Source organism: Panthera onca, chromosome B2, assembly GCF_046562875.1.
Source record: "Panthera onca isolate mPanOnc1 chromosome B2, mPanOnc1 haplotype 2, whole genome shotgun sequence".
Classification (NCBI taxonomy): domain Eukaryota; kingdom Metazoa; phylum Chordata; class Mammalia; order Carnivora; family Felidae; genus Panthera; species Panthera onca.
The window spans coordinates 17,352,838-17,377,920 of record NC_138343.1 but is presented as its reverse complement, the minus strand read 5'-3'; the positions used below and the strand labels follow the sequence as shown (position 1 = coordinate 17,377,920).

At 45.2% G+C, this 25,083-nt stretch overlaps 1 protein-coding gene across 4 annotated transcripts in view; it reads right to left on the bottom strand.

Moving 5' to 3' along the window:
- Positions 1–25,083, bottom strand: part of NEDD9 (neural precursor cell expressed, developmentally down-regulated 9) — a 182,161-nt gene that overhangs the window by 33,293 nt on the left and 123,785 nt on the right. Inside the window, exon 1 of one of the 4 annotated variants that reach the window (XM_060614806.3) lies at positions 18,865–18,988. The exons of 2 other annotated variants lie outside the window; for them this stretch is intronic. Coding sequence is in view for 1 of the 2 variants with exons in the window: in XM_060614803.3 (XP_060470786.3) it covers positions 14,700–14,711 (12 nt within the window). In the remaining variant the exon portion in view is untranslated. Of the gene's footprint in view, positions 1–14,699; positions 14,887–18,864; positions 18,989–25,083 lie in introns of those variants that run through there. One more of the 4 variants, XM_060614803.3, reaches the window with a different exon arrangement.

Genomic DNA, 25,083 nt, shown 5'->3' with positions numbered 1-25,083 from the left:
CTTCTTTACATGCTCGCTCTCTATGGAGAATCTCATCCAGACCAATGGCATCTGAACACACAGATAACAGATCCATAGCTCCAGCCTAGATAGTTCTTCTGCACTCCATTTCCGTATTTCCAACCAGCTAATGGGTATCTTCACCTCTAACGCAACAGGTACAAAAACCCCTTTCTCCTGCTTTATCTCTCTTAGTTAACAGCCCAGACACAGCTGCCCAAGGTAGGAAGAAGCCTCAGAGGTTTGCTGAGTCTCTTCACAATCTGGAACCCAATCAGCTTCGACCCCGCCTTTCGCCTCACTGCCTCTCCTAGTTCAGGCCCCTCAACAACCTTTTATTGGGAGTACACAACTGCTCCCCAATTGGTTCTCCTCCATTCACCCTCTTCCCCTTCAAAATCCATCCTCCATCTACCCAGAGGAGTTGTCTTTCCAAACCTATCCAGTTGTTTCCCTTTCCAGTTCTCCGTAATAGTATTTCTTATAGTATGACTTGTATTATCTCATTCACGATTGTCAACTCCTTAAGTTCAGAGAGGCTGCCCTATTTTTTTTTTTTTTTTTTTTTTTTTTAGCATTTCCAGAACTTCAGTCCAGTGTCTGAAGCAAAATGCACATCATTAAATGTTCGCTAACCTAAAATGGGCTCCGGACTCTGTATTCCTGGTTCTCCTGGGTGAAATTGTTTTCTAGAGAACTGAGGAGAATATTTGGTTAAAATTTTATACGGACTTGGGAAGGTGAACTAACGAAGCCTGAAAGATAAATAGCATGTCCAGACGTCACAGCCAGAGAATGTGGGAGATGGCAAGAAGGATAGTGCCTGCCCCTCCCTATTAAACAGGATAATGACGTAGACAGGGAGCTTGAATCTAGTGTCCACAACCACTGAGCAAACAGGAAGGCCAGGAGGAACTGACCATTAAATGATTAAATACAGTCATCTCTGGAAGAGCTTTTTCTTCCTTCAGTGCAGCGACCTCCATCTGGCAGCAGGTGACTGAACACCATTCATACTTTGCCAGGACGTTGGGTTCTGCTGTTCCTGGTTCCCAAACTATGTCTAAGGAGTGGGAATAAAATACTGGGCAACTAGCTAGTCACTGGGCACAGAGAGCTCTAGGTCATGTGACAGCTTCTACACCATCCCCCACTCTCCCCTGCCTTTTTTTTTTTTCCATTGCTATCAAAATGTCAAGAAAGCTTATTACTCCTACTGCCAGGGAAATGATCTGCTATTCCAAATACAGAGAGGTGTGACTTATAATTTCCATGACCATTCATGCTGTTCTTTGAAGAGAAATGCGACACAATGGCTGATGTGTCACCCCACTAGGACTGATAGCATCATCAATGGCCCAACTTCCTCTTATTATTTTTACTTCATTCTATATTTATCATGTAGGAGTTCCTGCCAAAGACCTTGGGGCTGCCACATGCTCAACAACATGCCTTTCCTGTACCCAAGTTCCCAAGCTTTAGCCCTGGACTCTGGTAGGGTGCATGCGTGCTCGTGTGCGCACACACACACACACTGGACAGATTCTGAAAAACAGACACAGTAAAGAAGGAAATGGTCATTGTCAAGGAAATCAGTCCTAAAGGAAGTAGCTAAGGAATGAGCATCATCACGGTCAGTCTCAGGACACACTGGGGAAGAGAAAGAAAGGCTCATGTGCTTTTGTGCCTGCTGACAAAAATCAGCTGAGGGCGATCAAACTGCTTCGGCTTTCCCCCATCGTCACGTTTGGGATATAGGGAAATGTGGGATTTCCTCAAAGCAGGTAATAGTCAGCCAACGTGGATATCTATCTACAAGTGTCTGGATTTCAATTCTTGGAATACTTGGTTTACACCTGGGTTTTTTTCATTGGATGATCTGGACTGTTGAATGTTTGGAGTTGAATTCTCTGGAGGCTGTTTAGTGGCAGACATAAGACTTTCAAGTTGAGGCGTTAGAAGATATGATACATATCACTTCTGGGGTTTATTTCTCAGCAATATGTGTCGACTGCAGTCTGACATGGTGTTTGTTATGGGATTTGAACAACCCACGGCAACGCAGCAGCAGAATTTCCCTAGTTATGCTTCTGATACCTTGTATGGGGTGACGAACATATGCCACAAAGATCCCTCTGGCACCAAGACCACATTTCATCCAATGATATTCATTTTCTGGAAAGTGCTTCTAAACCCCTATGGTGGTCACAAAGCTTCCATGAGTGTCTTGAGCTTTCTGAACATTCATGTCATTTACTCTGCCCCAAGTCCTCACATTTTCTTAGATTTTCTAGCCTTGTGAACTCTACCCATAGCATTCTCTTTTAAGCATTTCTGAATGGAAGATGCTTGAAGAAATCTGACATTAGATACCTGTCTCCCAAAGGTACTCTTTGACATACAGCAGCCCTGACAGGCACCTTGGGGCTGCACCCTGTGCGTGGTCACCCCAAGGCACCCAGATTTGGGAATCTTAACGTCTCTTCCTTCCATTATTGGCCTATTCCCATTTGATGAGGCATCATTTAGAACCCGTATTATTTTGGTGGTTCAGTACCAGAGTGATACCAATTGACGATTGGTGAGAGAAAATGTGAGCTTCTTTGCCAATTTGGATATTTGGATCTCAGAAAGAACTTTCCATCTGACCAGATTTGGTCACATCATATGGACAGCATAGCTGTGATTTCAAATCAGTGTTTCTTCAGATGCTAGTTTCTCTTCCTTCCCTGCGCTAGAATGAATGCTACCTATTTTCCCTTGATTTAAGGTTGATATAGGAGAGAAACATCCATAGGACAGGATTTGTTTATCATGAAGCCAACAAAAGCCTGGAGCAAATCCTTTGTTTCATCTAAGAAAAATTATAAATGGGTTGTTAGGGAGGCATGCATGCGTGTGTGTGTGTGTGTGAGAGAGAGAGAGAGAGAGAGAGAGAGCGAGAGAGTGAGAGAAACTTCATAGTCAACTTCTATTATTTCTTGGCCAACTGTGGAGGATGAATTTGAATCCTGACAGTTATTTGAGAAAAATAGTGAGAAAGGAGCATTTCCTCACAACTCTGATGATCATAAATAATACATGTGTCTTCAGGAGCTCAATTTTCCATCCTCCGTGGTCTTTGAGATTGTTTAAAGCAACTCCAGAGGGTCTTAAAGAAGGTGGAAGGGAACCTTCTATGTCTTAGAACCAGAAGTCACCCATAGCTTGACCAGAACCAATTAGACTAGAATTTTAGACTAATAAGATTCTAGAGATCATTCTAGAATCTTGTTTTACAGCCCCTGGAGTCACCTATGATATTAGCAGCAGAGCCAGAACTAGCATCTGGTTCCCCTCTTAATCTAGGATTTTTTCCACTGGACCAGGATGTGCTTCCCGAGAACCTTCTCCATCTTAGAATTTAGTACTGTTGCTATTAAGCCTTGGAATTTATAAGCATTTGTCCCAGGTTGCCTGGTTTTGATAGATTTAAGTATAGTATATTGGCAAAGGATCAAAAACATGGGGCAGGCGCAAACTCTTTTCAGGGTTCTGTCCCTAGATAAATCTGACAGGCGCCATATAATGATGAAGGCCTGACACCCACTCACCCAAAACATAGGTTTTATTAACAATAAAACAACCATCTGGATTTCAGCCAACATTACAGTGTTGGCACGAGATCACATCTATCTGCCTGTCTAGACAAATCCGTTCAACATCCAGGTACTTGGGGGGAAGTGAAATGAGAATTAAGTTATAAAGGAGTAGGAGACGCCAGTCCACTATATTATCACTATTATAATACCACTATTATATTAGTTGTTTATTTCCCCAAACAGGATCATTTCTTAAAAGTCAAAGCACAAAAGCTATCACATCTAATAAATTATTTGAAAGAAGGGAAAGGTCTTACCATTTTTTACATTCCCACATATCTTCCGGCACCAAGGGATGCAGCTCTCAAGGTATGATATCTAAACCCACCAATACAAATATGTACACATTCTGGCAACTCTGGTCTGTCTCCCAGCTAGAACCCAGCTGACACCTCGGATGCCCCTCTCGAATCTTTTAGATGTCACCTCACCTAGGTCAGCTGCCTGAATGCTATTATCCCACTTCACGTGCGAGGTCCTCAAAGAGTTTTTAAAGATGGATCAGTATACTTGGCTGAAAGGGTATCTACAACCATATGCTGTCAGCATTGCACCTGCAGAGAGGTCTCCAGAAAGAACCTTCAGATGCTGTAGCTTCTCAGCTAGAACAGAGAGGAAAGATGGCAGGAGCAAATGGAACAGAAGAAAACCTCTAAATGAAATTCTTCAGCGGCTAGGTATATAGACAAACACCTACATGTATGTATTATTTACCAGTTTATTAGAATAAGAGAGCTTTCTTCAAGGTTCAGTGCTAAATGCATGTTTATTATTATATATATGTCAACATAAAATGATACATATGCATTATATACACATGCGTGTGTGTGTGTGCACACACACACACACACACACACACACACACAGCAGAGGAAGCCTTCAGAGAACTAAAGTTGTCTTAGAGACAGTCTGATGGCTTTATATATGGCCCGAGTGAGACCCCGTGCTTCTTAGTATTTGATGGTATTCTCATGAACAGATTGCGGCTACGAATTTAAGAGGAAGCTCCCTCTTGCTTAGGACCTCTTACATGAAGCGCAACCCCGATCATGGTAAAATTATGGCAAACAGTTCTAGGGCTGTCTTTTTGTGCTTCTGTCACATAAAACCAGTAGGGCAATTATTTTTAAGCAGAAGGGAGGAGGGGAGATTAGACTGGTGATTCCTAACTAGGGGGATTTGGGGATCTGGCAATGTTTGGCGACATTTTTGGTTGTCACAATGTGTGTGTGTGGCTGGTAACCAGTGGGTAGAGGCCAGATGCTGTTAGACATCCTGCAATGCACAGGGCAGTCTCCCATAACAAAAAATGATTGAGCTGTAAAAGTCAACAGTGCTGAACGGAGAGCCCTGGATAGAGGAAGGGACACTCACTGAACTGAAGGAACCTAGTCTCAGGCCTCATACTGTGAGATCAATGGCAAGGAAATCACACCTTTTGTGCTTCTGTCTCCCCACCTGCAAAATGGGGATAACGAACATATTCTTGATATTATGAGAAGTCACGGAGTCATATATGCCAAGCGCTCTGATTTCTTCAGAAGAAAGGCTCTGTCTAAAATCAAAGCACAGTTATTATCACTGCATTATTATGAGCTCATGAAATGGTGTCTCAAGAACTGTAGTCCTCCCTCTCAGAAAAAAAAAAAAAAAAAAAAAATCCTCCGGGAAAAGAAAACAAACCAGAAATGATCTCATCATGATTACACCTGCCACACCAAAAAACAGACATAGTTCAGAGAAACTAAATTCTTTCCCTGCAGCAATGAAATAAGCTGCGTCTGTAATTAAGATCTTAATAAGGGAGGCAGGAGGATTGATGCAGACACTGCAGGCTATAAGGCACAGAGCTACCTGCCAGGTTTAAAGCAAGAACAATTGAAATACAACACCCCTCACTGCTTAATGCTCCCAGGTGTTCTCAGTACAAGTCCATATTTCAAAAAGGGTTTTCCTTCATTTCTAGAGATGCCTGTTTCTGCAAGGAAAGAGAAAAGAACCAACCAATTATTTATAAGTAAATATTATTGATGACTCTCTGTGAAAAAATGTGTCTGAATTCACTCTAAAAAAAAAGCACCTCTTAGATAATTTCCTGTCAAAGGGCTGACATAAGGGAAAAGGGATAATGCCTTCAACAGTTGATTGATCTCTGGAACAGCCCATGTTGACTGTCTCGAGTGACCATGTGTTCCTGAACTTTCTAAGACAGTCCCAGTTTCAAATATCTTTCCCATTGTCAGACCATATGTCCCACGGTTGGGTGTGTGAAACATGGATCCATATCCACAGAAATTATATATATTTTACACTAAAAATAAAAGATAGGCATGCAAGTATATACCTTGCTAATGGGTCTGCCTTGGTTGAGTTTAGGATTTGGGAGGAAAAAAAAGGTGCCGATAAGAGGCTTTGATTCAGTCAATGGACATCTTCTGTAATTGACAAGCTGATCTTTATAAGGAAATGAGATATATTCCGAGGCCATCTGGGCCTCTGTGAGATTGTCTAGAAATCTGGCTTCCCAGCGAGTAGGGTTAAGAGAAGGAATGCCGTTGGGCTGACTGTATTCTTTTTGCTCCTTCCCCTGACTCCCATTTAAAGTCACGCTCGGGGCGCCTGGGTGGCTCAGTCGGTTGAGCGTCCGACTTCGGTTCAGGTCATGATCTTGCGGTTTGTGAGTTTGAGCCCCGCGTCGGGCTCTGTGCTGACAGCTCAGAGCTTGGAACCTGCTTCAGATTCTGTGTCTCCCTCTCTCTCTGCCCCTCCCCTGCTCACGCTCTGTCTCTCTGTCTCAAAAAAAAAACAAAAAAACAAAACATTAAAAAAAATAAAGTCACGCTCAACACACTTAGCTGTGAGTGCAGAAGGCTGGAGAATCGGAGAAGAGCACGTAAGTTCTAGCCCAGAGGGGCACTCAAGGAAGAGAGGACTTCAAAATTTTGCTGTGCCAATGCCGTTGTCATTGGTAATGCAGTACTGATGGCCCACTATAGCCCATTTCTTGCCAAGCTTCGACCCATAACACAAACAAGTAGTAACCAAAAAACAAAAACAAAAAATCATCACTGACCTGTCCTGATAGACACTAAAGATTCTGAACTCCAAGAAGGCTGGAGTGTTTAGAAGTCTACTACACTGGCTTCCCAGTGTGCTGGTCTTGCTTGTTATGGTGATTTGGGGGTCGGGTGGGGGGTTGAGTTCCAGCTCATTCTTTTGGTAGAGTGCAGGGCTGGGCAACAGAGAAGCCTAGATGAGTCCTGAGTTAGCCACATCCCCTGTGGGAGTGAGGTGCTAAGTTAAGAATAACGGACTGACTACCACAAATCAATGAGAATAAGGCTAATTCATATAAGAGCATAAGGGTTCCACGTAACTAAAAAAAAAAAAATCAGAAAAAATATTAAGGGCACATCATTGTGTCTAAATACATATTGCTTTAATAAATAGAAAGATCTGGTTTAAATCTTAACCTTATATGCTTTTTGATTGCCGCAACTTTCTGTCTAGCTTCACAAATAATCCCCCTTCAAACACACACACACACACACACACACACACACACGAGTAAAGAAAGGAATTAAACTCAAATTCAGAAGATCGTATCAAACATTTTTGTGCCATGCTTGCATTTTTACGTATTCACAGTTGCTCAATCCTTATTTCTGGTAAGAATAGGCATCAACATGTCATTAAGGAACATTTCTGGTAACGTAACTATTACCTTGACATGTTAGAAATATCAGGAGGAATTTTTATTTTGCAACATACACACCATGATTTACGAAGAGATACGACATCTCCAAAGCCAGGCTGAGTCCTTGGAATGAGGGTCCTGAACTGTCTATTTAAACACCATTTAGCACCATTAATGGTGAGGGAGGAGGTTGGGAGGAAAGAGATGAGCTCTTCTTTAAGAATAAACTGGCATTTAGGAGCCCATGACAGGGTCCAGGCGGATGTGTTGGAATGCACGTTACCGGTGATTTTAGCATCTCCCAGGTCAGCTGCCCCAGTGCCACTTCACGTATGAAAAGTCACCGTCACACATCATCGCAACTCACGCCTCTTCCATTTCCCTCGGAGTATATGTCTCAGTCCACCTCAATCTCATTGTCTACTAAAACTACCTTCTAAAAGAATCACTCTTCCCAGTGGATGGTAGACAAAGTTCACCACCAAGGCCATTTATCTTAAAACGAAGATTCTTCAGGAAGATAGTCTTGCAGCCAGGCCATAATGTTCCCCAGGCGTGCCTCGTCCTCATTAACCAGTAAGAATGACCGCGGGGAGATGACTGGAATGCTCTAAGTAAATACGATGGAGGGGATGCCATTGATGGAGTATGAACAGAGGGTTTTTTTTGGGGGGGGAGGGGAGTCCCCTTCCATGCCCATATTCTTTGCAATCATCCATCACCTAGGAAACCAGCAGCTATTCTCCTGCACTTTAAGTGGGAAATACAGTACTTCTTCCCAGTGGCCCTTCTTTATCTCGGCAAGGAGGCTTGGTAATTAAGTCTATATGTTCCTGCGGGGTAATGCCAGGGGCCCAGTGGTTGGCATTTCAAACCAATTTGTTTACGTTTCTTTCTACCCCTAAAATGATCCCAAAACAGATCACCAAGGCCTCTTACTTTACATCTACATCACTAAGTGGCTGCAGTGGGATGAAGGATATAGTTTCCCCTGAACTTCTGTGTCCCTCCAATCACCTCCTTCACATTCTACTGTTGATTTTGTACACTGATAACTTTCTCTTGTCCTGTGGTATTTTTGGTATGGATAAGCAATTCTAGTAAATGCTTCCTCTTAAAATTTATCTGTATAATGTTTCTATACCTATATATTACATATGTCTTATAATGCATATTATAATAGCTGCCATTTTCAAGTGCCTATGGGCTAAAAACTAATGATTTCCATATATCATATCCTTACCGCTATCCAGTAAGATGCGTATTATTACTTCCATTTTATAAACAAGGAAACAGAGGCCTGAAGTAGCAAAAGTGGGATTTGCAGCAAAACCTGGGTTCTTTCTGCTATGCCATACGGCATTAAGACTTTTTTTTTTTTTTAATGTTTATTTTTGAGACAGCACAAGCACGGGAGGGGCAGGGAGAGGGAGACAGAACATCTGAAGCAGACTCTGTGCTGACAGCAGTGAGCCCGACGTGGGGCTTGAACTCGTGATCTCATGACCTGAACCAAAGTCAGACACTCAACCGACTGAGCCACTCAGGTGCCCTACATGAAGACTCTTTTTAATGGCTCTTTGTATAAGTTTGTTAGGTCACTCAACATCCAGTTCAATGTTTCTAGAGTATTGACTATGAGCAAGGTCCTGTGATCTCAGGAATATCAGTCTTATGAATAACAATGATGATACCAAGTCATTAATTAATTAATGTGCAAGCAGGCACATAAGTATGCTGGTAAATCCCTGTGGCTGGCATCTGTATTTCATGTAACACCTCCAGGCCCATGGAGCACTAAATAATGCTCAACCACCTTTACCTAGTAACTGGGGTTTTGACATAGTCTTGTCACCGAGTCTTGAGTCCACACTATCCTTTCAACATCCATCAGTGCAAAGAGAGCGGAGGCTGACTAGCACTGTCTACTTACTACATGCCAGGAGCCAGGGTAGGTCCTTTACATGCATGTATTATCTTACTTAGGCCTTAGAACAATAGTATGAGACAGTTACTCTCCCTGTTTTACAGATAAGAAAGCTGAGGCTCAGAGAGGTTAATTTGCCAGAGGCTATATAGAGCAATGAGTCACAAGAAACAGAAATGCCTTTCTCCAAAGCCCACATTCTATCTTGTATCTACCACAAGAACATATAAGATCAAGGCTGTGCCCCCTCCAGGCTGTAAGAGATCCTAGATCACACTTTTTATTCAAGGACTTACTTGTCTAACAGTCTCTCTCTACCCACAAATAAAGGGTGGGTCTCTCATTTTCAGTGGGGCTTACCGAAAACTAGACAGCCCCAGTGGGCAATCTATGGGAGTTAACAGCTATCGTTTAGATAGCGATTTGATTAAAAGGGTTTAATAAGTAAGGACGTGCTAACAGAGCAGGGCAGAGGTGGAAAACATAAAGCCTGTTGTAGGGATTATAGGACAGTCAAGGAGACGAAGCTGTAGGCTTTTGATGGTTTTACAGAGTGGATGGATGAGGAGACCCGGCTTGTGGGAAGTTGACAGACTAACCAAGTCAGGTAGGCGCAAAGAGACAGGGACAAACGAATGGGAGCAGCAAGAGACCAAGATTTCCCACGGCAGAGTCAAAAGAGAGAAGAGAGGTAGGGGGTACAGGGTGTGCTTAAGAGCATCATGTCTACGTGGGTTGGGGAGGCGAGCCATACACAAGTCTGGTGTTAGAGCAGCATAAAGACTGCTTAAATGAGAAAATGAAAGAAGATGAGGTCATGAGGGCACAAAAAGGGGAGGGAATTTGTAAAGGGGAAAAAGTGGAGAGGAAGTTTTTTCAGAAGTCTGGTGGGACGAGTAGGGGCAGCAGACAGGAAGCCACTGATGAACTCTGAGAAAAGGGCTGACGTATGTTACAGTAAGGGAAGGGTGCCACACAAATCCTTGGCATGTCCCACACTGTGCTAACTTTGGTATCATCGGAACACCCCCAGTTCTCCAAAGACCTTCAGCTCTGTGCAGATTGCCATTCAGCCCCCAAAATGGGTTTGCCCAATAAATACATGCATCCATAAACAATTAACATCTTTTGGTGTTTTTTAAATTCGTAGATCTCACCTAAGATTTAAAAAGGAGATACCGTATGTTTTCACTCTTATGTGGATCCTGAGAAACTTGACAGAAGACCATGGGGGAGGGGAAGGGGAAAAAAAAGTTAGAGAGGGAGGGAAGCAAACCATAAGAGACTCTTAAAAACTGAGAATAAGCTGAGGGTTGATGGGGGGGTGGGAGAGAGGGAAAGTGGGTGATGGGCATGGAGGAGGGCACCTGTTGGGATGAGCACTGGGTGTTGTATGGAAACCAATTGGACAATAAATTTCATATTAGAAAAAAAAAAAGGAGCATGAGGCAGGGCACCCGGGTGGCTCAGTCAATTGGGTGTCTGACTCTTGATTTTGGCTCAGGTCCTGATCCCAGGGTCATGGGATCAAGCTCCATGTCAGGTTCCACGCTGAGTATGAAGCCTGCTTAAGGTTTTCTCCCTCTGCCCCTCTCCCATGCTCTCTCTTAAAAAAAAAAAAAAAAAAGGATCATGGGAGACAGGAGTCTCTGGTTTGGATTGAGCACAGCAAATCATATCCAAGGGAACAAATAACCTAAAACCAAAATGTCAAAGCAAGGCAAGAATTGGTAATTATACAAGTCACAAATGACCACGTTGATTTAACTGAAGTCCCTTGATCATCTCTTCTCAAACTAGCTCGGGAAAATAAAAGTATTTTCAAAGTCCCCCCAAAAGCTTTTAATAGGACACACTTTGCCCGCATCCAGCCAGAACACAGGGCTCAGAATTTCAGCATGTAGGTTTCTTATTTGTATCATGGGTTCTACCTATTCTTTTATCTTCACTCAAAACGTTTAAGAATGAATTTGTTGTCAACCATGCTTCAATTAAAAAAAGAATTTGTTGAACGGGAGACTAGATACATCATTTGGAATTTTCGTGTAGGCACACGGGGTTCAGAAATTTGGCAAAGCCGAAAAAGCTGCTCAGCTATTAGAGATCAGACAGGCAGTGCCTGCTGAGCTCTGACCAGGCCTGGGCCTGCACAGAGTGGGCGGGGTCTCAGGCTTCTGCTCAAACACAGCTGTGCACGGATCCTTCCATCACCCTCCTGGCAGACAGCAGCAACAATCTGCCTCCAGACCCCTCGGAAGGGGAGCCTTCACTGAGCAAGCCACGGCCATTGAGGCACAGCTCCTTCAACGACCCTCCCACCCCCCAATTCAGGACATGCTTTTTGTATATTCCGAAGAGCTTGTGGAAAACTCTTAATAAGTGAAGGGCCTGTAATTTACTATCACAGAACCTCAAACTGAATGAAGCCTTTTAGGAGAAACGGAGCATTAAGTGCATAGGAGACAGCAGCCTTCCCATGAACAACAACCACAAAACATAAAATGAAATAAGGCTAGACTAGTTGTTGCTCACCAAAAAGTTTATAAGGCATAGCTTACGCTCCCGGGTTCTCCAGATTATTATAAATGCATTAACTGGCTGGCCTGGAGCTATGTGTCTAAGTGCAAATGAGTGGAGGTTAGCCTGTCTTCTGGTTACGATTCCTGAAGTAGCCAAACCAGATAATCTGGTTAAAAAAAATCTTATAGTGGCTGAATTATAAATCTCTTGGTGAACAGAAGTCTGACTGTGCTAGGTTTATAGTGTGTAGAGCAGCACAGTGTTTAAAAGATCATTCCTGACTCCAGGATTTTACAATCTAATAACTATCTGGTTTTATGCCCTAAGTGGCTCAGATTAAACAAATAACTGCCAAACGTGCAATTCACTTTGCTTTGTAGAGTTTCTATGTTAAAAAAAAAAAAATCAATCCTGCAGAAATACTTGAGATGAAATTGTTTTAAACTTCCTGGGGGACAAAACCACCAGTCACACAGAGCATTTTAGGGAGGTCACAGATGATTCTTTCTTTAAGAGTGGCTTAAAGTCACAAGTTCTGGAGCCTGATCCCCTTGGGTCAATTAATAGCTCCACCATTTTTTTTTAGCTGTGTGGCTTTGGATAAATTACTTAGCCTCTCTGGGCCATAATTTCTACTTGAAAAATGAGTATATAATAAAACCCACCTCAGAGTTTTTGGAAGAGTGAAATGTGACGATCTTGTATTATCATGGTAATTCTTAATTGATATTATTTACCACTCTTCTACCTTTGCATCATTTCCTCTACTTAAAATGACAAAATGGTCTCCTGAAATAGAGCTGTGCATTATTTAAAAAAATTTTTTTTAAACATTCATTTATTTTTGAGAGACAGAGAGAGACAGAGCGGGAGCAGGGAAGTGGCAGAGAGGAAGACATAGAATACAAAGCAAGCTCTAGGCTCTGAGCTGTCAGCACAGAGCTGGATGCAGGGCTTGAACTCACAAACCATGAGATCATGACCGGAGCTGAAGTTGGGCGCTTCACCGACTGAGCCACCCAGGCGCCCCGAGCTGTGCATTATTAACTAGAGAGAACCCAGGCTTTCTAAGAAAGGGACAGCAGATTGCTTCAGCTACTGGTTTATTGTATAGTCACCACAAGGTGTCAATCTGACATTTGGTCGGTCAGAGAAGTCAGTATTTTTTCTGGTGAGCTAATAAAGACCCTATATTCACATCACTCGGTAAGGGTGTTCAACACTGGTAAGACCCAGCAAAACAGGAGGGTGAGGGTTTTTCCGTGAATGCCAATCGCAATTTATTTCGTCCGTTGCCATGCTTTGTTTCCCTAAGAGCAAAATCAAAACATAATGAGGTCACTGAATAAAAGTGACTTTAGACTTTGTCACTTCTGTCACTTTCTAGATTGCAGCGCTCAATATTGATTTCAGCCATTTATACTTTCCAATAATGAATGTATGAACCTATTTTCTCTTTTATTTTTTCCCTGCAAGCTGGTTATTATGAAACTAAAGGCATTCAGTAATAGGGACCGGAGGGAGCAAAGAACTACTACAGGTTAAGTAACCACTATTCTAAACAAGAGACTGTGGAAATACAGGGCGAGCCACGTCAAGAATGGGAACTTTCCTGCCAGGTAGAAGGATTTGTTTCTGGTCGCATCCTAAAGTCAAAAGCATTAGGAATCGTTAGGATTATTCATGCCTCTGATCTTCCCTCTGGAGGCAGATAATGGAAAGCTAACAGTACAGTGATAACGAATACCTGTGTCTTCAGACAGTTGTAACCTTTCCGAGGAGAACCAGAACTCATGCATTATAATAAAGACTTTCAGCATTTAGAGTTAGAGCTTTTGAACAAGATTTATAGCTTTCGAATAAAAGATTTATCACTGAGGTTAGCCAGTGGCTATTAGCTGGAACCGAGTATTTACAACCTCACATTAAAAAAGGATGGGCCAGAAGCTAGATAATTCAGAAAGGAAGCAAAATAACTCCCAGCTAGCACAATCCCAAAGGTCAGACAGGTAATACAAATTGTCAGTCCAAAGCATAGCCACCTTGCCAACATTCATTTTAATAATAGCACCGTTGTTTAAAATCATTAGGTCTCAGGTCTCTTCTAGAAGTCACGCCCAACTCACTGCAATGTGCTTCTAAGTACAGTGTCTCTGGAAGCTGCTTGCCTGATTCGATGGGGGTGCCTTAAACAAATGGGATATGCCGAGCAAATTATGATCCTTTAGCCAGGAATACGTAAAAACAATGGTGCATAACGCATGAGAAAATAATGTATCCTGAGCCTCTGTACGCTTCGGGGACAATAAGCTGACTGGACAATTCAGACTCTCAGCCCATTCAAACGCCGCTAGAAGTGTTTTAAAGAAATGGCAAATGCTCATTCGTTCTTACATCCAGGATTCATTTAAGGACGTCAGCATGCTCCATCATGGGCTGCATAAGAGTACCTCGGGCTTTTAATTTCTCCCACCAAAAGTGCATAAGGCAACCCGCTTCTCTTACCAAATGCTTAAAGCAAAGGCTGAAAACTGCCTAAGAGCCAGTCTGAGGGGACTCAGCAGTTCTGATTCCTCTCTCATTACGGCCCTCGGCCCGTGGAGGCCAGGCCTAGGGGAGCCGCAGAGTCTTAAACTCCGCTCCAAGTTAGACAACCTCTGAATGCCAGTGGCTCCAGTGGCGGCTCCGATCAGACTGATTCTTAGTCTTTCAGTGGAGATGGGCCCGGGTATGCTGTGCCCTCCCGGAGTGGGTCTCAGAGACTGGGTCTCTGCCTGCCTGCTTGTATGCCAACCTCGGTGACTGAGACCCCCTCTCTCTGGGGCACAGAAGGGGTCCCTGCAGAGGAGTTGTCACGGTGGGCGACACACACACGCGCGCGCGCGCCAACCTGACGGAAGAGGCACCCTCTTACCTTATACTTCATCTCGGCGGCGGTGGGTTGAGCCGTTTTCCTACCCTAGTCAGCCTGCATCAAGCGCTGGCGTGTCCGCCCCTCCATGGAGTGCAGTGCTAAATGAAAGTGAGATCGTCCGGCCCCGGGCGGCTTTGCCAGTCGCAGCGCGCCAGCTCCCGCACAGCCTCTGAGCTCACTGTTTTGATGGAGCCCGGCCGAGCCCCGACCGTATTTGCATATCGCCAGCCATTGGCTGGCCGGCGAAGGTAATGTGGGGCCCCGCCCACCTCTTAACTTCGGAGAACTGACAAAGAACTTGTAATGTGGTCATTTCTTTTTTACAGGAGCCCAAAGGGTGGAAAATAAAACGAAGTGGGGAACCGTCTCGAACGTTACTCCCCATCCCCTCAGCCCCCCCCCCGACACCCCCCCCCCCAAAAAAAAATCCCCGGGCAAAGGAGATTCTTTTTTAAGATTAACCTAAGTTTTAAAGAAATTGAATTCACAAAGCAGTCTGACAGTCGTGCTTCCTGTGACCTAGCAACTCCTTCATAAACCCATTTCATTTCAAAGCCATTCACCTCCCAATCTCTACATGAAACGAATTCGGGGAACAAAAGGTTTTCTGTCTCCGGGCCCCTTTTTACTAACTACCCCTGCTGATATCTCTCTCTCTCTCTTTCTCTCCTCCCTCCCCTCCCCTTTTTTGTGGCTGTTTGCTTTTTTTGTTCTTTTCAATGTTCAAAGTACTTGCAACGTCAGTCTGCGAGGAGCCAGAATACAATTCTCTCTGTGAAAAGGGACTCCGCCAGCACAGGCACCAGGGCTTTCCTAGCCGGCTTCTCACCAGGGCCTCCGAGAGTTGAGTGTCAGCCACATTCAGTGATCTCCTCTGGCTTTGCTGAGGATAAAGGTTAGATGTGACCCCTTAGATGAGGCTGGCCGGTGCATGCCCTATACATCATGGCTGCCCACTGAGTAGTGTGTTCTTTGATGGCTGGCGTTGCCAGCTCCAGCTTTGAACACTGCAGTGTTTTTCCTTCTGACCTCTCTCCTGAAGATGACCCATTAACCCACCAACACTTATTATCGGGGAAACAAAAAAAATGCCCACTGTTTGAGGAGCCTGGTTTAAAAGACCAGTCTCTCCACTGAAGCACAGAACATTCGGTTCAGCCTCATGATTTCTATAGAGAAAGACATCACCCAGGAGAAGACAGAAAGGGTCACCTTTAGTGACTCTTCTAAAGGATGAAGCAGAGAGAGGGGAAAATTCCTTTTCACTGGGTCTCAGGATTGAGACTCGGTGATTTCAGACAATAGCTGTCCCTGAGTGGGATGGACTCCAAGCAGACTACACGACCTGGATGGAAAAATCATCTCTTTTTTTTTTTTTTTTTTTCCTGACCTAGTTGGATCAGAATCAGTTTGATTCCCCTGCCCCCAAAATTCCCAGTGAATTAAACTTTTACTTTTATGATCCAAACAAATAGAACAGGGGAGCAGCTACCCTGCAAAAGTGGCTTCCAGATACAAGGCTCCAGATCACAGTTTAATAAGGCACCGATTCCTTGGACGTGACCCCCTCCCCCCGCCCCACTGGTCATAATGAGGTTGATACACCCATTCAGGCCTCAGACTTGGACTTTGCTTTTCCTCATTTAGCTCAATAAGCCCGAGTGATTTTGCAAGGTCTTTCTGAACACAAATTAAGCATGCAGCATATTGTACTACAAGGATCTTCCTAACAGTCCTACCGTCTTATGGGAGAGTCATTAGTTTGCAGGAAATTGTTTTTGGTGTCTGCCTGGATCAGTCAAAGTCCTTCCCATCTGTAAGATGAGTCTTGTGGCCTCCAGAAGATCTAGATAACATTCCTTTGGCTTCCTAAGCAGTAGGGCTGAATCTGCTTTCTGTTCTGTTTGATGAGTACCACTGAATAGGCCAACACTATCTCACCCCCAAATGCTTTCAGTTTCCAAAGCATTTGCTAGGGCTTTTTGTCATTTCATTCTCTAGCTAGAAAGTTTAAATCGTACTAAGTGGCCCCCTTGCTTTCCTGCTTCTCTCCTCTTCAGTAGACACTTGGAATCTACCTGAAGTTCATTTCAGGGGAGTTTGGATCAGCGTTAGTCACACCGCAGTCGGGTATACTGTGATAGTCTCAACAAATGTCTTAACTTCTTGATTCTGGTGCCCTGAAGTATGACATGGAGAAAATAATAATGCCTACCTGCTAGGTTATAATGAGTATTAAATGAGATAGTGTGGATAGAAGTTAATACTACCCAGCACAGAGTAAGATCTTAATAAATGTTCACTTATTAATGTTCCATTATTAAGTATTGTTTTAATATCTAAATGCATCATATATTATTTTATTACTATAGTATATGACATTATTATGATATGTTATGTAAGCATTAATATTCACTTAATTTTTAATTGTAGCTGTTATTACTATTAGACTCTTGTCAATATTTTAAGTGTGGTAGGCATTGAGAAAAAGGCAGACGGGTGCCCTCATCCGTGTGTCATTCTTTCGCAGGACACTTTGTAATTTAACAAATATCGATTGAGCACCTACCACGTGCTGGGTACCGTTCCAGGTGGGGAAGATACAGGAGCCGCCCACACAAAGCTCCTACCTTCATGGAGCTTACGGCTCACTGGGAGTGGAGGGCAATAATTAAATGAATATGTAATACAGTTTGGAGTGATAAATGCCACGAATTAAAGTTAAGCAGGGAAAATTGCTAGAGGGAAACAGAGAAGGGTTAGCAGGTGTGTGTGTGTGGGGGGGGGTGTCTTAGTTTAGAGCGTGGTCACGTAAGCCCCTCTAAGGAGGTAATATTTCTGCTTCAATATGAAGGACATGAGGGATCCATTCAAACATCTGGGGAAAGAACATTCCAGATAGAGGAAAGCGCCTGGAGTGGAAATGAGCTGGGTGTGTTTAAGAACAGCACAAAAGCCAGGGCGCTGGAGTTGGGCTCCTGGGGGGATTGGGAAACGGGTGGGTGAGACTCAGACAGGTAGGCAGTAGCACTTGGATTTTCTCCTGACTGCCACAGCAAGGCACTGGAGCGATTTGAGCAGAGAATGATGTGATCTGTTTCTCTGTTTTTACCCTTTGTTTAAACACTCAAGGGCAGCAGGCTATTAGTTAAAATATTGAGCTCTGGTCTTAACACAGCTTACATAATGCAGATAGTTGTCATGACTTTATTAATGTTTAGCTGCTTTATTAGTACTTAGTTATTTAATATGTTTCCTTCAAAGCCCCCTGGGGAAACACAAATTCTCTCACTGAATAGAAAACAGCCCCATCCCCGCCTATTACCTGAGATTTTTGGATGCCAAAATCACTGTTTAACCTATGCTGTGTAAACATTGCCGATTGGTTTATGGGACCGCCCTCATACCCCCACGGGTAGCCTCCTAAAATGGGCCGGGATGCTGGGGCTCGGGTCCTACCCTGTGCTCGCCAATACTGTGTCCGCCCGTCAGCCTTGCCACCCGCCTGCTTGTCTGTCAAGGGCTCTATCTCCCCAGACACTGATACAGGCAGGAGCGAGGGGGAAGTGGCACCAGATGCTGTCCAAATGATTTTCCAGCCGCCATGGCCATGGGCATGGATATAGCAAAAAATCGTGTGGATGCTAGAGAGAAGAGATTCTCCTATGCACAACTTGGGGGGAACCCATGTGGCTGCTCTCTAAAAGTAAGGGCAAAGTCAGAACAAGTGAGGGCAGGAAGTGACCTCGGGAATCTAGCACAGTCACCTCTAAAGCGGACGAAACTGCTGCTCTGAGGGCTGGGTGCCTCACACAGGGTGCCTCCAGGTTGGCCGGCTCGTAACAGCGATCAGCGTTTCAGGTCCATTCTCTGTCTCTCTTGTCTGATCTATTCCAGTCATTCCTTTGTAGTTTCCCCGGCCCGCCATCTCTCCCTGCTGGAATCTATATTCCACGTTGCTACCTGTTTACTTTCTAGAGTACAGAGCAGGACACGTTGCTACTATGATTAAAAACCGCTGGGGATACTTCAACGCCTTTACAAACAAAATCTGCAGACTTTTTGGCCTGGACTGTGATTTGGGCCCACCCTTCCTTTCTGGCCTCATCTTCTCCCATCCCCCCTACCCCACATCCCACACTCCAGCCAAACAGGGGGGACTCACCAATTCCAAGACACCCTTGTACTCTCCTGAGTTTGCACAGATGGGTTCCTCTGCCTGGCAAGTCCTCTCTTCTCACTTCAGCTGTCAGGCGGAGCCCCCACACGAACCCTTTTGTGGTTCCTTGCCAACCGCCCCCACTCTGCCCACGTCCTCCTTTCAGAACTAACTCCTCCCTCCCTTCGCTCTGCCCCCATTGTACTTGGAACACAGTCCTCTTATAAGGCCTTTCCACATTGTGCCATAATCCTGGTTGATCTCTGCTGTCCCAGCTTCAAGGCGAACCCCCCAGGGACAGGGTGGTATCTTGTTCATCTCTGTGTCCCCTGCAGGCTTCTACTTTGCAGGTACTTACATGCCTGCTGAGTGAATGAATGAATGAATGAATGCGAGGACAGAAGTAACATCAAAGGATGTGTGTTATCTTGAGGTTCTGTGTGATGCTCAGGAAAGGAATGGAGAAAACTTTGAGGGCAGTCGTGGGGTTTGCATTTGTAGGAAGTGGAGCTAAGATGCAACTTTCCAGAACCAGTTCCAGGCCTATTGCCAGTTCTGGCTCCCGGACATGTTTTGGTCTGAAAACTATAGCTTGTAGGCCTCCTGTCTTTGTACAACCAATGAGCTAAGAATAGTTTTTACATTTTTCTATGGTTGGAAAAAAAAAATAGAAAGAAGAATGTTTCATGAGATGGGAAAATCCTGTGAAATTCAAATTTCAGTGTCTATAAATAAAGTTTTATTGGAACGTGGGCACCCATTCCTTTACATGGTATCTTTTGAGCTCTAATGGCAGACTTGGGTGGTTGTAAAAGAAGTGGTAAAGGCTTCAAAACCAAAAAAAAAACCCAAAAAACAAAAAAAAAAAACCCACTATTATTTGCCTTTCCACAGGAAACGTTTATTGACTCATGCCCTAGAAAAGTGCAAGATATATCTATCCTCGGGTTCAGACTGGAGTAGAGGTCCTTGTATATCCACAGAGAAACAATCTAGAAATACCCATTCTAGGGCCATGTTTCACCATTTCTAGTTTGCTATCGGTTAAAAAAAATTCTACAAAAAACAAAGTTATTTCCAAAAATAATTGGAGGCAGCAACTTTTCAATCCTGTAAATCTCCGGAAACCTTCTCAAACAAAAGATGAGCCACGGAGAGTTTTCCAGCTGACCTTTCAACCTTGATTGTTGAAACCCCCCACAGGTGCCGGGCCCTATGCTATATATCACAAACGTGATTTCATTCCATATTTATCTAATAGGGCAACCCTGCGAGGTAGTTTGGAGCATCCTAATTTTACACGTAACATAACTTGAGACCCAGAGAGGTCATACAACTTGCACAAAGTTACAGGCAGATGAGTACAGGTCCTGTACATGGAGACAGGCTCTCGGGCTCCCGAGTCTGCGACCTGAACCACTGTGCATACTTCTCCCCAGCATCCTCTAACCCCATTTGTCAGTCAAGTCACTAAGGTAGCTTCTTCACCAGAGCGGGACTGAACCCAACTGAGGAACGATCTGTACATTCGAGCCCCACTTGTGTGGACTGTCCCCCTTTATCATTGTGTTTCTCTAGATCCCATCTTTACCCCGGCTTGTACCCTGTCTCCTTCATGAGACCTTTCCTTTCCAGTGTTGATCTCTTCCTCACCCCACTCTCTCTTCCCTCACCTGTGCCCTAGGTTGCTACTTCCCTAACCTGACCTCCCTGAAAAAGCAATTATGAAGGCTTAGAGATTCAGTGGACCTGAGGTGGGGACTTGGAATCTATCCATTTAAAAAGATCCTCAGATGATTCTGTACATAGCTATATGGGTACCGCTTGTCATTTAGTGCTTAGGTACTGCCTTTACTGTTTCTCCTGCGAGGAGGCACTTCTTCTCCACAGTGAGATTTCAAGCGACTTGTAAAAGGGGATCCTGTCTTGTTTTTGCTGTCTCCCCTTCTGCATTTATGCAGGTAACTGAGTCTCATCGTACGTCTTCTCAAAGCCCTGAATCATTTCCATGCTCACAGCCTTTACTGACGTCAACGTGGAAAAAATAAGTCACTTTTCAGCAGGCAGAAGAAAGAACATCTCTCACTCCAGGCAATCGCCCTTTTTTTATCTGTTGAGCTGGTCAAGCTCTTGGAATGAATGAAAGTCTATTATTAGAGAGATGTTCCAGATACAGTTTCTAACACTTGCTTCTTCGTGGGCTGGGGAAAGGAGATCTCATTCACTTTCTCTCCACTAATAGTCGGTAAAAGAGACTCACGAAGGCCATCCCATCCTAACCCTTCCCCCCACTCCCCTTTAACAATTATTAATATTATTGTTATTATTATTTGAAGTTTCTCTTCCTACCCCCCCCCCCTTTTAACAATAGTGTCTAAGAGATCCCCAAACTACTTCTGACTTGGTGCCTCCCTGACTTATTTCTTCTTCTCACTCAGTAACGAGCCACCTGGGATGGGGTGGGGCTCTAAACAACAGAGAATAGGAACGATTCCTCTAGATTTTCTCTTTATTGCATGACACGGTGGATTCCCACACTGTGACAGCTTTACGAGGTCTCACTGCCCCCTTTTATTCAGCCAAGTTTATAAGTGTGTCATTGTTATTGCCCTTTTAAAAATATGCCATCCTCTCCCTCCCCCCCCACCCGCTTTTCCCACTGCCTTCTGCCCTCCATCACAGATTCTTTGAGGTGGCTTTTAATTTTCCCAAGGGGGAAGTGCTAAAATGGAGAGTGTCTTAGACCCCAATCAGTCCTTGATAAAGCATGAAAAAAAAATACATGTAATCCTGTGTCACTCACATGCTACTAAAAACCTACAGAGACCCCTGTATATTGCCCCTGGCGACTAGACTTTTGAAAAACTGTGTAATTGTGACGCTTTTGGTGTTTTATACATATAGACATAATAGTGTTATTATAACTTTGGAATCCTTAATTACTAACCCCCCCCCCCCCGCAAAGAACTAAAAAACAAAACAGATTAAATTACATGTCAAGTCAACTTGCTCCACTGTAGTAAAATATGACGAGCAATGATGAGGCCCTGCTTGAGCATTTAGCATTTTCTTTACTCGAAGGATTTGGGGGGTTAACTCGGGGGTGAAATTATGAGAAAACCAAGTGGGCAAAGGTTTACATTTCTACTATTTATATGTATCCCGCTGGGCACAGGAACAATGTTCGGCGGAGCAAAAGGACTTTATTAGTTAAGATTGTGCAGACTGCCTGGCACGGCGTTCTCCTGTTTTCTCTACCCGCGAGGTATCCCCTTATCGCAGGCTTTGGTTCATCCGAACAAACAATTTGTTGTCCGAAACTGCCCCGCGAGTCTCTTCTGCTGGTAGAAACTGCAGCCCGTGGATCTTTACAAAGGTCAAGGTGATCTGCCACGACCCAATAGACAGAAATCCCCTGCCATGGTGGAGGATGGCCTGTTCTTCCTGAAGGCACCGCCAGACACAGTAACATTGCTCTGTAGTTCGTATTCAGTAAGAGGGGACAAACGCACCAGGCTTCCTTCTTGCTCGTGTCTGTTTGTTCTTTGTTCTTAAGTTTGAAGTCTTCCTGTCCTCTCCTTGCATCTGTATCTAAGATGTGACGCGATGTGCTGGCGCTTTGCTGTCCCCTCTCCCCTCTCCACTTTCTGCTCCTGTCCAGGTGTGGTAAACAGAGGGGCTTGTGGACCACGTGCCTGGATGAGGCTGGATGCTCTGTTTCCAGTCTACTCTTCCAGGCACACGGCCATTAAGGTTCACCTTCCACATCCGGCATCCAGCGTGGCTCCAGGTGGAGGTGGGGGCTGGAGATGGAAGCCGAGGTGGGGGAGGGGGGGAAAGAATCAGGGAGCATGGCGGGAAGGAAGGTGTTTTAAAGACCAGATACCCGGTATTGAGGAGGGCACCTTTTGGGATGATCACTGGGTGTTGTATGGAAACCAATTTGACAATAAACTTCATACACTGAAAAAATAAATAAATAAAAATAAAGACCAGATACCCACTTTCCTGGAGGCACAGGGGAAACTATTTCTTCAGGGTTTGGAGATGCATTTCCCCCTCCCCCCCCCACCCCCACCCCGCACTGGCCCCTTAAAAGGGACCAGCTGACCCAGCCCTCCAAGGAAGCCGGCCTCCTGTCCCTTGCTGCCCTCACCAGCTGAGGCCAGCGAGTGGCCAGTGGGCCCCGTCCCAGGGCATCGGGCCTGTCTGGCCAGCCCAGGCGGCCGCCAGCTGGCGCTGATGAGTGAGGGGAAGGAATCTGAGTAATGCAGGGCCTTGGGGGGTGGAGGGGGGAAGACAGGATAAGAGGAATGTGGGGACACAGCTCACCCGGCACTGTTCAAGCCAAGCTTTTGAAGAGCTTGATTCATTTTAGAAAGCAAACAAACTTCTCCAGTTCTCAGCAATCTTTTATTTTGTCTGCAAGACGAATGCCTCTCCAGCGTGGGCGGGGCACCGGGTCGTGGTGGCGGAGACGAAGGCGTCCACCCTTGCCATGCGGCGTGTGGACAGCGCGTTCGTTTCCGCCCACTGGGGCTAAGAAATGCAGAGCAGCTCTCTTCCTGGTACGAAAAGCCGAAGGGGAGCCCTGCTAATCAATGAACGTGTCCAAGACCTTAAGGCTCACTTGCTCGCACCGCTAGGGTTTACAGATGTTGAGTGTAAGTTCCCTTAATTTGCTTGTGTCCTGGCACCCTGTGACTTCCAACTAGGGAGTGGAGAAGAGGGGGTGTTGCAAAGATTTCCTCGAATGCCGGTGCCTGCGGTTCTCTCGATTCATGCTCTAACCAGCCTTAGGAGCTGCTGGTCTTCCGAAGGGTGGAGAGCCAGGGGACGAAGCAAAGCTTCTTCTGCAGAACCATTTCCCCCGCTTTAGATTTTGTGGTCTCAGAACCCCTCTGCATCTTCAAAAGCCATCTCCCGTGCAGTTTTGGTCGCTGGGAAGACAAGTATCTTTGCTCCTTACTCGGACAGCGCTGGGCATTTTCTTCTCTTCCAAGCCCACTCTGGGACTCAGCTTCCTGCTCTCCCTTCTCTCGTCTTTACCCCCAGTCTTTCACATCCTGCTCTCTACACACACGTTCAGGTCTTCCTCATCCCAAAGACAGATCCACAGTTCCTTTGTTCAAAACCCTGGAGGTCAGACGAGTTTGTGGAATTCTGAATATTTCAGGTTTTAGAACCAGACTTACCTATCCCCCATACTACGCAACTCCCGGTGAGACCTGGGCCAGCATCCAGTCTGCAAACTCGTTCATGTTCCAGCAGGAAGACGTACATATATTCATGCCAACTGGGGTAAATGAAGAATATGCACTGCCTCGGGCCGATCCAGGTCGGGTATTGCCACCAAATGAGTTATGAAAGAACTGTAGACCTTTATACCTGATAACGGTGGATAGGCGAGTGTGGATACAATCCAGTTCCTCCAAATCTTCCCTTTGGCACCTCTCCCTCCCCCAACATCAAGCCGGGCACTCTCTCTCTTCCACCTGCCACAACCAGAGGGCCAGAGTGAGCAGTCTGAGGCCTGGCCTCCCGCCGGACCTCCTCTCCTCGGCCTCTGCCATCCATCCCACGGACCACCCTTCAAGCCGGCGCCTCTCAGGCCGTCCACAGAGAACCACCCGTGCCTCCCATGTCCCAGTCCATCACGGGTCAGTTGGACTGTAAAATACTTAACGCGTCATCAGAAAAACGGAGTACAAGAGACATACGACGTACAAGCCTTGTCCGTTGTCTTTATAATTAAATCTAACGATATAAATGGCCCCCGTCTAAAAGCTGTCAGGGCTGTGAAGTACTCGCTGGCCGCCTCACTCTCGCTGTGGACCTGTGCAGTGTGCGGCCTGGCGGCTGGGGGTCTGCAGGTCACATTTGGAGGGCCCGTGCAGGGGGCCCTCCTGGGCCCTTGGCCTCCCCTAGCTCCTGACATTTCCCGTCCCCTCCCTCCCCCCACCTCTCTTGAAGCGGCCTCCTCTCCTGGCCTCCACGGCAGCCGGCTCTTCTTCCTCTTCTCCTTCCCTCACCAACACTTCAGGCCCTTTTCCAGGTAGGCTCTCCCCCCCAAGTTCTGTCCTCACCCTGCATTTTCCCATTTTCTATCTCTCGTTCCTACGTAGATGAAAATCACGTCTCCTGACCTGTGTTCTGAGTCCCAGAATCTCACCTCTTACCGCACCCAAATAGTCCAGAGGTACCTCACTCACTCCTCCAAGTCAC